The sequence below is a fragment of the Antedon bifida genome, chromosome 1, assembly GCF_963402885.1.
Source record: "Antedon bifida chromosome 1, ecAntBifi1.1, whole genome shotgun sequence".
In the NCBI taxonomy this organism is placed as follows: Eukaryota; Metazoa; Echinodermata; class Crinoidea; order Comatulida; family Antedonidae; genus Antedon; species Antedon bifida.
In genome coordinates this window covers 25,477,349-25,490,036 of record NC_136226.1, presented here as the reverse complement: position 1 = coordinate 25,490,036, position 12,688 = coordinate 25,477,349, and the positions used below count along the sequence as shown (strand labels likewise).

At 32.7% G+C, this 12,688-nt stretch overlaps 1 protein-coding gene across 1 annotated transcript in view; it reads left to right on the top strand.

The window, feature by feature from the left end:
- The first annotated feature begins 1,327 nt into the window (after positions 1-1,327).
- Positions 1,328-12,688, top strand: part of LOC144847425 (protein Wnt-3a-like) — a 29,026-nt gene continuing 17,665 nt past the window's right edge. The window contains exon 1 of the mRNA XM_078703783.1: positions 1,328-1,671. Coding sequence (XP_078559909.1) covers positions 1,598-1,671 — 74 coding nt within the window. The 5' untranslated portion in view covers positions 1,328-1,597. The remainder of the gene's footprint in view (positions 1,672-12,688) is intronic.

The window sequence follows — 12,688 nt, the reverse complement described above, 5'->3', positions numbered from 1 at the left end:
TGTTCTGAGAATACTATTAGTAACGAGCCAATTCTGTAGATAATTTAGACGAGAATATTTCAATAATAAGTTACATCAAAACGTTTGAGCTATGTTTAAAATCATTTTTTAATTAGTTCTTATTAAAAAATCGTGAATCAATTCAAATATAAAGTAATAATGTATAATATATATCTTTTTTATTTGATGATCTAAAGACGAACTTCATTATCAACAACAATCGCTTCACCCACGTATATGCAATGTCTCCTCTACCTAAACATTATGTCAGATCTTTTATCTATTGTGATCTGTATGGGACTTGATACATAATTTATACTGACATTTTGGCACTACTAAACTCTGTTACATTATAAATACTTTATATCAAACATTGTCTTTTTACCGGTTGTTTTAAAATGTACTGTACTATTTGAAAGAAGCCTGCGCTTGACATTTATGTTAACTTTCACGCGGTCTCATCCAATCAGAAGTCGACTTGCAATACTATTCCAACTATTTGATTGTGTCACATGATCAAGTTAGACGTTAGTAGACATCGGTGTTCCTTCAGAGACATGGACACATATGGGTGCTGATTGAGAAACATCAAAGTCAATTAATCTTTTAAGGAAATTTCTATCGATATAAGTAAAATATGTGCTCATGTTTAAAACAAACGCGTAAGCCTTCTGTCAGACGATTGTGCCTTTGTAGATAACAAGAAGGAATCAGTTACGAACGATATTATTTTCAAACGTAATATTCTGAATAGCAAATTATCAATAATATCTTAATCAGACATGTAAAATACATAATTGACGTGTTAAATATATCTTGTTTATTCAGATGTCTTAGTTCAACGACATATAATTGAATTTACCTTTTGTCTACAAATGTAGATGTAGGCCTAACTACATCTCAGAATCAACAATTATTTTATAATAATTGATTGAGATGTTACGACAATAATTTACAGGTCAAGTTTTAAAAACGATATAATTTAAAATAAATATTTCCCTTATAATTTTAGGATATTATAAATTCATTTTTATATACCCTAATTATCTCGTTATGAATATACTCCTTTCCGTTTCCGTTAATTTCTTTCATCATAAATTAATTTTTCAATAAATACAACTTAATAATAAATGTCATTTACCACTTCGTCACCTGTACAACGGGAAATGATATACATGAATAGTTATTTTTGGGTAGATCCTAAGAGATTAGAGGGGTTCCTTTTCTGTTCACTAGGCTGAATGCCAATATAAAAAAGAGGCGGGAATAACCTTCAATTTAACTGCTCGTGAATCATGGTAGACGGTGGCATTATTGGTGCGCAGGCTATAACCAAAAGATCTGAACCACTACGCACTATTAGACAATGCTCGAACAGTACACGCACTGTAAGATTTCAAGTTTGGTGTGAGATCAACCGAGCGTGACAATTGCTTCATAAAGCCGGTAATCATCAACAAAGCACCAAATTTCATAAGAACAGAACACAGAAACTTACCGCATTTGGGATCCGATTCGATAGATTTAAGTCGGTTCTGAAAAGTTAAGACAAGAATCAAGTTATTTAGTTAATTCAATTTGGAACGAGTGTAAGACAATGTGGAAATACGTAAAGGTGGTTTGTCTGCTTTTTACACTAAACTTAGTCGATGGATATACACCAATGTGGTGGTAAGTACTCCAAAAATAAACTTTTATAGAGAATAGGAAAAAACAAAAGTTATTGCAATTGTTGAAACACAACTTTGAACTATTGCCAACCCGAATGTTCAGTCGTAACTAATAACTTTTATTCTAAGAATACATTCAAATTTGATAGTTTACTAGTATGTATTGTTTACATATTGTGATACAATTGGTTATTATGATTAAATTCAACATTGCTGTAGATTTCAAATCCACGTACGTATTATGTGTTTATGCTGAAATGAATTTAATAAATAAAAATAAGAGAGAGAGAAAGGAATTGACAACGAATAGGCCTATATAAGGAAAGTGTATAAACGCAATAACAACAGTTCAACAATAATGATAAACCCAAACTAATATTATATTTGTAATAATTAATAGTAAACATGCATTAAAATAAGAGTTATGAATAGTGAAAATGATCTTGTTAGGTGCACTTCGCAATATCTGTTCTCGCAATTCTATTTTAGTGTGATTTTTCGTTTTTCTTTGCATTGTTATTTTTTGGATATGAAATAAAGTTTCCAATCAATTATTAATGCTTACAATTACATGATACTTTTATTTGGTCACATTGCAATGGAGAAGACTGAATTTAAAACACTAAACTCTATTATTTATCAACTACATAGGCCTAATATTGCTAATCATCATTCATACTTTAGATGTATACTAGTATTAGGCCAGGCCATTGCATGTTAGATGTACACATTATAGGCCTACTGCATTTCAGATTTACACTACAGTAGTTAGGCTTACTGCATTTGATATGTACACTAGTAGGCCTACTGCATTTTAAGTGAACCAAATTTAACAATCATGTCTGATCTTGTTTCCACATTTTAACATTTACTCTCTAACAAAATCTGCTGAATCTTGATTCTGACGAAAAGAAAAGCTGGAACGTTTTTAAAGTGTTTATGACAGTCAACGGATTCAAATATTAAATATATAATTAAGATCAAATGAGTATACCCTATTTCTTTCCTTATTCTGTCAAACTCTATACAGTATATGTTGGAATGACTGGCTCTTATTACTGTCAGATGTCTTATGTCATAAAGTGCGTAAACTTAAGAATTGGAAAAGTGTATATTAATCTTATTATTTGATGATGATTAATGTGTTTATTTTTAAAAATAATTATAGCATAGAACGCGTGTATAGCCGACACTCTGTTTTAATGATGCCAGGTATATAATAGCAATATGTAATTTACATTTTTAACGTGAACATGCTGTAGTTTTTACTATCATTATTGCAGGTCTTTACATTTTGATATTTAGATTATAAAGTAACGTAAGTGAATCATCTTTTCTCTATCATTGTTAAGATACTCGCACTAAAAAAGGCGAGGGTTGGATCTGGAGGACATCCGACCGTGGACGAGTTTATGAACATATACTTAAAACTGTACTTTGCGAATAATTTTTAGTCTAAGTCAGCTTGGCTGGCCTTAGTGATTTACTTACTTAAAACACTGCATACAATTATGACTGAACTACCTCTCCTACATGTTTATCTTCTTTCCACTTTCAAAATTTTACTTTCTTTTTAAAAAAATCGTACAGGTTCATCAGATACACTTTAAAATAGAATTGTTTCAATATTAGGCCTGTACAGTTGGCCTATTTATTATATTACAATGCAATTAGTTTTCTCTTTCCCAATTAAAAAAAAACTAACTATAATGTTGTTATGGCTTTACGAAGATTACGGTATTTCGCAAATAATGTATTACAAACCAATTAACAGAACATGTGTATAATACATTAATAATAATAATTATTATTATTATTATAATTTGAGTAAGTTAAACAGAATAGTTAGGAATTCAAGCAAAATTACTGGTGTCGAAATTAAAGGTATCACACAAATGTGTAATGATGGAATGATATCTAAATTAAATAGTATTTTAGCTGATGAATCTCATATTCTCAACAATAAGTTAGTAGTTACCAGATCTGGAAGATTAACAACAATTTCAGTAAATACAAATAGACATAAATTTTCATTCTTACCTAGCGCTATTAGACTATACAACAGTGAGTTTCAAAGATAGGTCATTAGGTCTGTTGTATTTTTTATTGTTGTTGTTCATTTGTTGTTGTTAGTTCCAAGTTGATCACGAATGTAAATATTATGTATGTATTGTTTTGCTTGTGTTTTTCTGCCAAGAAAACAATTATCATTATACTATGTATGAATGACTTAATAAATCGAATCTGAATCTGAATCTATGTATACATACAAGAAAGAAGACCTACTTCGTCAAGTGACACTTTGGGATAATATATATATACAGTCTAAAATTCTTATGTACAGTACTATTATCATTTTATTATAATATTATTCCTCAGAATACATTAAATTTATATATTTCTACTGAAGTATATCGGTAGCTTTAAAGTAAGATGAGGGTTGGGTAAGTAAACTTATATATCCTACTTGTAACGCGTTCGGTTAGGTGGCAACACTTATGTGACGAATTATAGGGTCAAAGTACTTACTAAAACATTTGAACCATGTTAACAATACTAGGATTATGCTTAGAGTATAGTGATTGTTGAAAGTGTTACATATAAAAACACTTTCAATGCACTCTGATCGCCTTATCACAGTTTTAACAAGAAATGTTATTTCTCACCTGAAATATTGTTTAGGTATTAAAAGTATTTTGATTTAAAATGGCGATATGTTTTTACATGGAGTAAAGGTCTCTATAAAAAATAAATATTGGTGTTCGCGTATTAATCGGTGTCTCAAAGGAGGAGTTGTACAAGGGAGGTGTTATTCTATAGCTAAATAACAACCCCTTAGTTTTAACATGTAAATAAATAATAATATTAGATAGTAGGCCTACGAGATGAACCTTGAGCTACCGGTGCTTAGTCATCAGTATGTCTTCACCGTCCCCTTCGTTTTCCAGTTTCCCCTTGACCGCTGTTCCATTCGTCCGTATAAAGTCTAGTCAGGTTGTGTTTTGTCTGGTGTTACAGTAATACTCTTCCAATAATAAACTCCCTGTTTTCGTTTGGGTTAGGTTATAGAACTAGGCCTATTCATTTAAAGTTCTTCATTTTTTTAACAGAGGTTTCCTTCTTCGAAAATATGATTTCAAAGTTGTATTCATTTTGTTCCACGTCACGGAAAACACATTATATTTCACGTTATTTTGATAAAAGAAAGACATTTTTTCATGGGACTTTATACTAGAAAGAATGATACATTTTATTATTATAAACGTGAGAAATTCAATATTTTGATATCTTAACAGGAATTACCATCATCTCTTATGATCAATTTAGTGTTGATGGAATCCCATGTGTCTCTTTCTTAATATCATATATCATATCGTTTTACTTTCATTTTTCCAACAAAAATAAACATTTTAGATGTTACATTTAAAAATATAAGGCGATTCTGCATTTTATCAGTGTAAATACCATAATCCATTTTTAATCAAGTACCTGTATCTTTTTTATAATCTGTATGTTTTGCTAGTTTCCCACATAGACTTTTTATAATCCGTATGTCTTTTTTCTATTTTCTCATATAAACAATGTGATCAAAATGTAACGTTTCAATCTTTGTTATCTGTTTGTTCTGCTATTTTCTTGTATAGATACTGTAACCAAACATTTTCATCATATAGATACTGTAATTAAATACCTGCATCACTCTTTATGATCTGTGTTTTACTATAGGAGAATTGATTGTTAATGTTTGTATTAGTCTCTAATCGTATTTTTTGTAATGTATTAAAATTAAAGATTGAAAAAAAAAATAATCCATTTTCAAAATGATTTCGAACAAAGTCAAACGAAATGTGATGTTAATATAAATAATTTAAAAATAAGTAACACAACGGTGCCTTAATATACCTCAATGCGTTCCATGACACATAGACCTACAGTAATTTATTTAAACATTTCGCGCGCACTAGAGTTGGGCACAAACCAATAAAGAAGTTTAAACTAAAGTTACTATTGCAAATAGTTCGTCATCATGCATTAAAAAACGCATAAAAAAAGTATGCGTGCGAGTAATAATATCACTATTAGATTATGTGTCATGAACTGCGTCCTTGATTGCAGAATTAATTCCACAAAATCGAGCAAGACTTTCTTTGTTTAAAAATAATAGTAAACCATCTTTTCGATGTGAATCATCACTGTCTTATTATTGACTACAATTCTAGTTCATGTTTCTTTAATGTCATCAATCTTGAAACCCACCGCTCTACCGGTTTTGCTTCTTATCTCTAATCAAAATACCGTTTTACTAAGCCTCCCCTTTCCTGAGTGGAATTACATGAAGGGGTTGCGTGATTCAACTATAAGAATCATCGCAAGCCGCTTTCATCTAATTTGTTTATTGACCATCAACAAAGTTTGTGTTTCCCGGGGGTTGGGTTTTGGGGAGGATAGGCCTTAATTTCGTGGTTCACCATATACACAATGGTACTTACAGTAATAACTAATATAGGCAAATAAGGAAATAATTACGATAATGATTTTGAAACAACCGCAAACCAAACAGATTCTAATTTATGCGTTATATTAACTTGCGGCAAATTAATGAAGTGTGTCGACTACTATATAACACGCGTTCATTTTTAAAACACGGCGTTCAAATGGGGCTAACAAAAACCCGGTGCACACTGAATAATAACACGCGAAGCGACACGCGTCAAGCTCATTTTTAATTTTACTTTTAAAATTATGGAAAGGCAAGCTGAAAATAATTCCATTATAAAATAGCCAATAAAAACACAAAATAACATCTTTATGTTAATAGTAAGAGAGGACTAAAAACTCGTTTGTGCTTCGAATTGACGATTATGTCTCCAAAGTAAATTTGGTGTCCCTAAAAGTCGGTGTGGTCGATTCTAAGGTGGCATTTCATCAAAGCAGAAAAGGTATTTTAAAAAGTCAATGTCCAAAAAATAACTGATACCAGTTTGGAATTTTTTCCGACTAATTCCGATATTCATAAAGGCATATTAGAATTATGTGATCTTGATTTTATGATATGGTATTTCAGATAAGAGTGCCTGCACCTTATTTTAAAACAAATATTACCCTTAGGGCTAATACTTTGCAATTAGATTATCGTGAAATTGGAAATAAATAGGATATTGTCGTGAATCAATTCGGATTTAATTCCCTTCCTGGCAGTCCAACTTTATTTTAACGAAGTGTAACTATCAATAGACTCGTTGAATGTGACAATAAACAAATGTTTTCTTGTTGTCCGGCGGCTGAGTTGCAGGTGTGAGCAGTTATCGTGGAACGTAGAATATTGCAACCGTACGTGTAGCCGTGTAACGGTATACCCTTGGGTTCAAAGACCAAAAGCTTGGTTCTGGGACGCAAAGCAAGCTGCCGCTTGTAATTAGTCAAATCGCATTTGCGTATTCGTACTTTATTTGCGTTATTTGGGTAAAGAGAGGTTAGTATCGCGCTCGAATCGTATCAAATTCATTTCACGTGCGTTGGATACTGCGGAACGAAACTTACGCTACGAAACATAGATATGAAGATTTGAAATATGTGACATGTCTAGGTGTAACTACAAAAAAACGAATTTTTTGAAAGAGTGTTAGACGTCACAATTCGACGTGGTGGTGTTTAAAGCCGATTTCCACTACGCGAATTTATTCCCTCGAATCGAAAGAGTCAGCTTATACGCATGCGTTGAGATGGATTTGGAAGATGAAAACATGAAATACGCTTGCGTATAAGCTGGCGCCAACAAATTCGCCTAGTAGAAAATCGGCTTTAGGACTATACATTATAACACTTCCCCTTATAATATCATCATTCCAGGGGAATTGCATGCCATACGAAACCTAAACTGGCGCTATACTGGCTCCGTACACCCATCATCTACTTGATCTTAGCACGTATGAGACCGCCTATGTTGAGATTTTAATAACCTACGAAACTAATTTGTGATTGTTACAGTTTCCGCACGTGGAACCGCACGCTGTTTGGTTGGCCTCTATGACAGTAGTTAACTTATTTCTGAAATTCTTCACAATGGTTCTTCTGCAATGTACTATTTAAATATAATTTTAGATGACAGTTAATACACTAATCTAAGAATCGGGATCGTCTCATATTTCAATCAAAATAATTTGATATTTAAGAATGTCTTCTTAAATAGAGGGACATACTTGTAAAGTAGAAAATACATATTTTTAATTTACAATATTTTCTCATAAATTGTGTGTTTGCGGTGTCACTGAAAATCGTATTTTTCTCTATCTTAACATCTTCATTTTAATTAATTTAAGCAATACAAATTAGAAACGGAGAATTTGTAGCCAAATGTTAATTTTTAAGAAGGCCGAAACATGATTATTTTAATGTTTAAATTTAAAATTATTATGGAAAGCACGTGAATACACATCGTCGGATTTCCTTGAGTAAATGCGAGTTAATTGTTAATTAATATGGTTGTCAACATAATCATACAGCTACCGCGCCTTGAACTTGAAATTAAGACTTTACAAGGAACCGACAAGTTGATACGTCGCGTGATGGATAATGCGTCATACGGCCCAGTATCGCGTCCCGTATGCGTCATGGGATTACTGTCCCCCGTAGGTCCGATTTTTGAATCGGTGAATCGTTTGTCTAGCACTCGTAAGCTCTTCTTATCTGTGAGCAATTCAGTTGCATGGCCTGCAATACATGGTCTATATCGTACGATACACTATATTGGGGCATGTTACACTGTATAGGATGTCTGTGACCGAAAACGTAGAGTTTAAATTAATTGGGTACTGTATTAAAATATATGTTTCGTAACCTGTATCTCGTCTATCCTCGCCGTTAAGATTAAGAGATGTCCAATACATTGTGTCGTTTATGTCAATTAGTGCAGAAATGTTATATAACAACATTTTGTACTTGCACTAAACCGTATAGTGTAGCCGTGTAAAAAAATATATCGTAAATTATTCTGGACGGGAGGTTGATACATTATGTTATTACCCGTCCGATTGTTATGTTCATGCGAGCAAATTATATTGAGCGAATAAAGACCTTGTGATATATACCTCTTAGACTGACAATCACCAATGCTGGTAAATAGACCGCAGGTGAACGTCCTTTGATAATAATTACTATAATATTATATTTTAATTAATCAATTACACCGACCATGATTTGCTAGGCGTTCCACGACGCATTTAACGGCGATGCGACGCGGTGTACAAACAATCTCTGTCATATCGAATACAGATTAACCGTTTGATTCCTTCTACATATAGGCGGTAACCGGTAGGGTCAGACTCTAGGTTAATACTAGTGTAACATGGATGTATAATTATAGTACAACCTGATGAGGCACCTCGTGCTATGTGGTTTAAGCATAAACTCTAAATTGCTTACAATGTGATACTTGTCAACTACTTTTGAAAAGAACAAGCTGATTATTTTTATCCTATAATTCACCGTTGCATTCTCCCTACCTAAAAAATATTAGGTAGTACATTAAATCAAACTACAAGAACAGTAGTAGGCTACTGTAAGCAGATACTTGGCGATAGCGCAGTATTAAGCACATTTCGACGACTGCGCAGCACCACAAGCATACTTTGCCGACTGAATAGCGATACAAGCACATACTTGCCGACTGCGCAGTAGTATACACATGCACTTGACGACTGCGCAGCACAAGCATATACTTGTTGACGAATGCACAGTACTGCAAGCAGATACTCGACGACTGCGCAGTACTACAATCAGATATACTTGTAGACTGCGCAGTACTACAAGCAGATACTCTATTTCTGCGCAGATACTTCATTTCAGTATTTGAAATAAAATTGTAATTCAGACAAAATGCAACAATTTCAAGCATTGCTGCGTCATTGTAACTTAGTCAGTCTGTTGATTAAGAACTTCACTAAGTGGCGACTTTGAGCCTTTATTTTAATGATTTGACTAAACCGTCACGGATGAACCAATCAACGAGTACTTGTAACACTGTATCCTCCACTTAAATCGTCAGAATAAGAGAAATTACGTGTATGGCCTTTTTTAGGTCGATGGAAAAGTACGGGTGAAAAAAAAAACCTTTAACAATTTATAAAGTTAGAAACATTCGATCTGTTTTAGAATTTAAATTTAATTTTAAATTCTGACATTGCGTCAGAAGCAATTCTTGAACACGAATCGGGTTAATCTCGCATTAGCAACCTCTCGTTTCACTACGCGCTACTAGACTACGCGCCTATTGAGTCCAAAAGTTCTGAAACACATATTATATGCGCACAATGATCGTTAGACTCAATAGCTACGTAATCGCTTGTCGCGTCTGAACGGCCGTTTATGACATCTTTTGCAACAAGCAAAAGAAATATATTTGCAATATTTATTTAAAACAACGAAATTCTAAATCCTATTTTATATTTATTTCAAATATTGTAATACAATTTTTACACATACTAAGTTTATTTATTTTTCATTTGTAGGCCTATATTATGTTTATTTTGTATATTAAGAAACTTGTAAAGCGCTGCCAGATAAGTTGAGCAAAGCAGCAGGATCAGGAACCCTCCATCAGTCAACGAATTAAGCACACAGTCGTTGTAATAACGATAAGTCTACATATACCTTCCCAAGCGAATTGGTGTCATTTCTTAATTTTGGGATACGATTGAATGTAGCATTCTTTCAATAGATACAAATCTTGATTATCCAGGGTTGCTTATATAATCATAGCAACTTTCTTAACATATTTTGATTATACCATGCTCGGCATGCTGTATGTGAGTATTGCAGTTTTTTATCATTTCCATATTTTTTAATAGACAAGACTCGATTTATATTATAATTTCAGCCGATGTAATATTCTTATCTTACATGTACAGTCGAGTATCGGTCTGGTTTGGTCTGAGAACGAAGTAAACTATTTAGGAACGAACACAATTACAAGTTGACGCGTGCGAACAAAAAGTGTACGCGTGTGTACGCGCGCGTAACAATGTGTGTCTTTTTTGTGATATCACTGACGATTTGTTTCCCACTGTAAGCCCACGTGATGGACCAACTGATAACATCAAAGCTGTGCCTATACACAAATATCACAAATAATTTTTACTTTTTAACTATCACAACTCCATAATTCGTTTTACAAAAAACTTTGTTTTGTTTCCCCTATCTAAAATGAATAAACCAGTAAGCACGAGAAGCTCCACCCTTAACTCATTTTAATAAATTAGGTGGAAGTTTAAAAACCACCAACTTAATTAAACAATGAATTAAAACTATCCTACGTGGTTAGATTATGTGACATATCGTGGTCTGTGCTTGTACACTCAAGTTAATTCTTGCACGCAATGGGGGTGTACAGTACTTCAAATTCTCTGCAGCATCCTCCTCCCCAATTTCTTAAAGATGTATTGTCCCCCCACCCCTCCCAAAAAAACATGAAAAATGAAGATCAATTAAATCACACTTTGAATAGGTTATTTTGTAGTTTTAATAAAGTTAATCCCTTCGTAAAAAAAAAAAATGGTCAAATCCAATGGCAGCCAATTTGACTATTTTTTGCTTTAAATTACAGTTTTTTTAGGTGGACAATACATCTTTAATACAATAAATAGGAATATCTCTATTATTTTCTTCTATACATCGTGTTATATTTACTGATGATTTTATTTTGTGAATGATTATTTTCATATGGAAGCTGAATCAAAAGGACACCCAATTTTTGGTACTACGGATACTGTACGCATATCAACTGTAGGCCTAACTGACGCGTTTTCAGCATTTCAATACGTTTATACCGGTATTCAATTATAAAGAAATTTAAATTGTAAAATTATCAGCGAATCAAAACATTTTCTAATTTGCAATAATGTTTATCTTCACATTGTATCTTAAAAGTCACGAATTTTAAAGCAAGTTTATTATCGGTATTCTAAAATTCATGTTTCTTTCGATTTTCTCGGTTCAAAAACATCACGTTTGTCTTGAAAGAAATTCCGTTTAGGAAAGAGGAAGTTGAGATGAGTCGTATTTCCGACATGTTTGATACTTCAAATAATGTTTGTGTACACACAACAAGTTTACAGCGACTATTAGCACTACGAGTGTAAGTATCATAAGCCATGATGTACAGTATACCTTACAATGATCCATCTCTCAAAATATTAAATCTCTATTTTTATGGTATTCGATAATGGCATGTAACTCAAATTCAATCATTAAGTCATGGAATTTCTTCCTAACTTCACAATTATATTAAAAAAACATCGACAGTATATATGTGGTAACCGCAAAACCTTATCTGTTTACTAAATCAACTATCAACATAGTACAATACTATAGATACATTGAAAAATAATATTCTTTTGAAAACCATATTTAGACCATTATTATGTAAGTAGGTTACAGTGTCAGTGTAAGAACATGGTCAATGCACTACCTGTTACACCTAGGCCTATAGAATCGTCTACAAATCAACATCCAATTACCACCCACTTATTCCTAGTATTATGTTTTAATGATGTCAGATTAAATACAAAATAAAATCATTTAAGACGATAATGCTTGTTTTTTTAGACATCGAGGCGTACAATAAAATGGCGTGTAACGTCACGATGTACCTATAAATCAAAACCACACTAACATACGGGATGTTGATGATTCTCATGGGCCTAGGTAAAACGCGCGTTCAAGAACGGGGCTGCTTCTATTATTATCGTATGGCACAACTGTAAATACCGTTAAAATAATCTAATAAAATGTCACCGTTGTTAAAACTTAATAAACTCGTACCACACACTTTGTTCAACATGTCGTTGTTAACTAGAATCTCAGTTTCTTACCGTTCATTAATGTTGATGTTTTTATTTTAATGTTAGGTTTATGTTTACCGGAAGAAAGTTGATAGGTTTCATTATCCAGTCGTTTTACATTAATAATAATGAGAGGAGGCCAGAAAGCAGACAGGAAGTACAATTAATTAATGTTGCTTC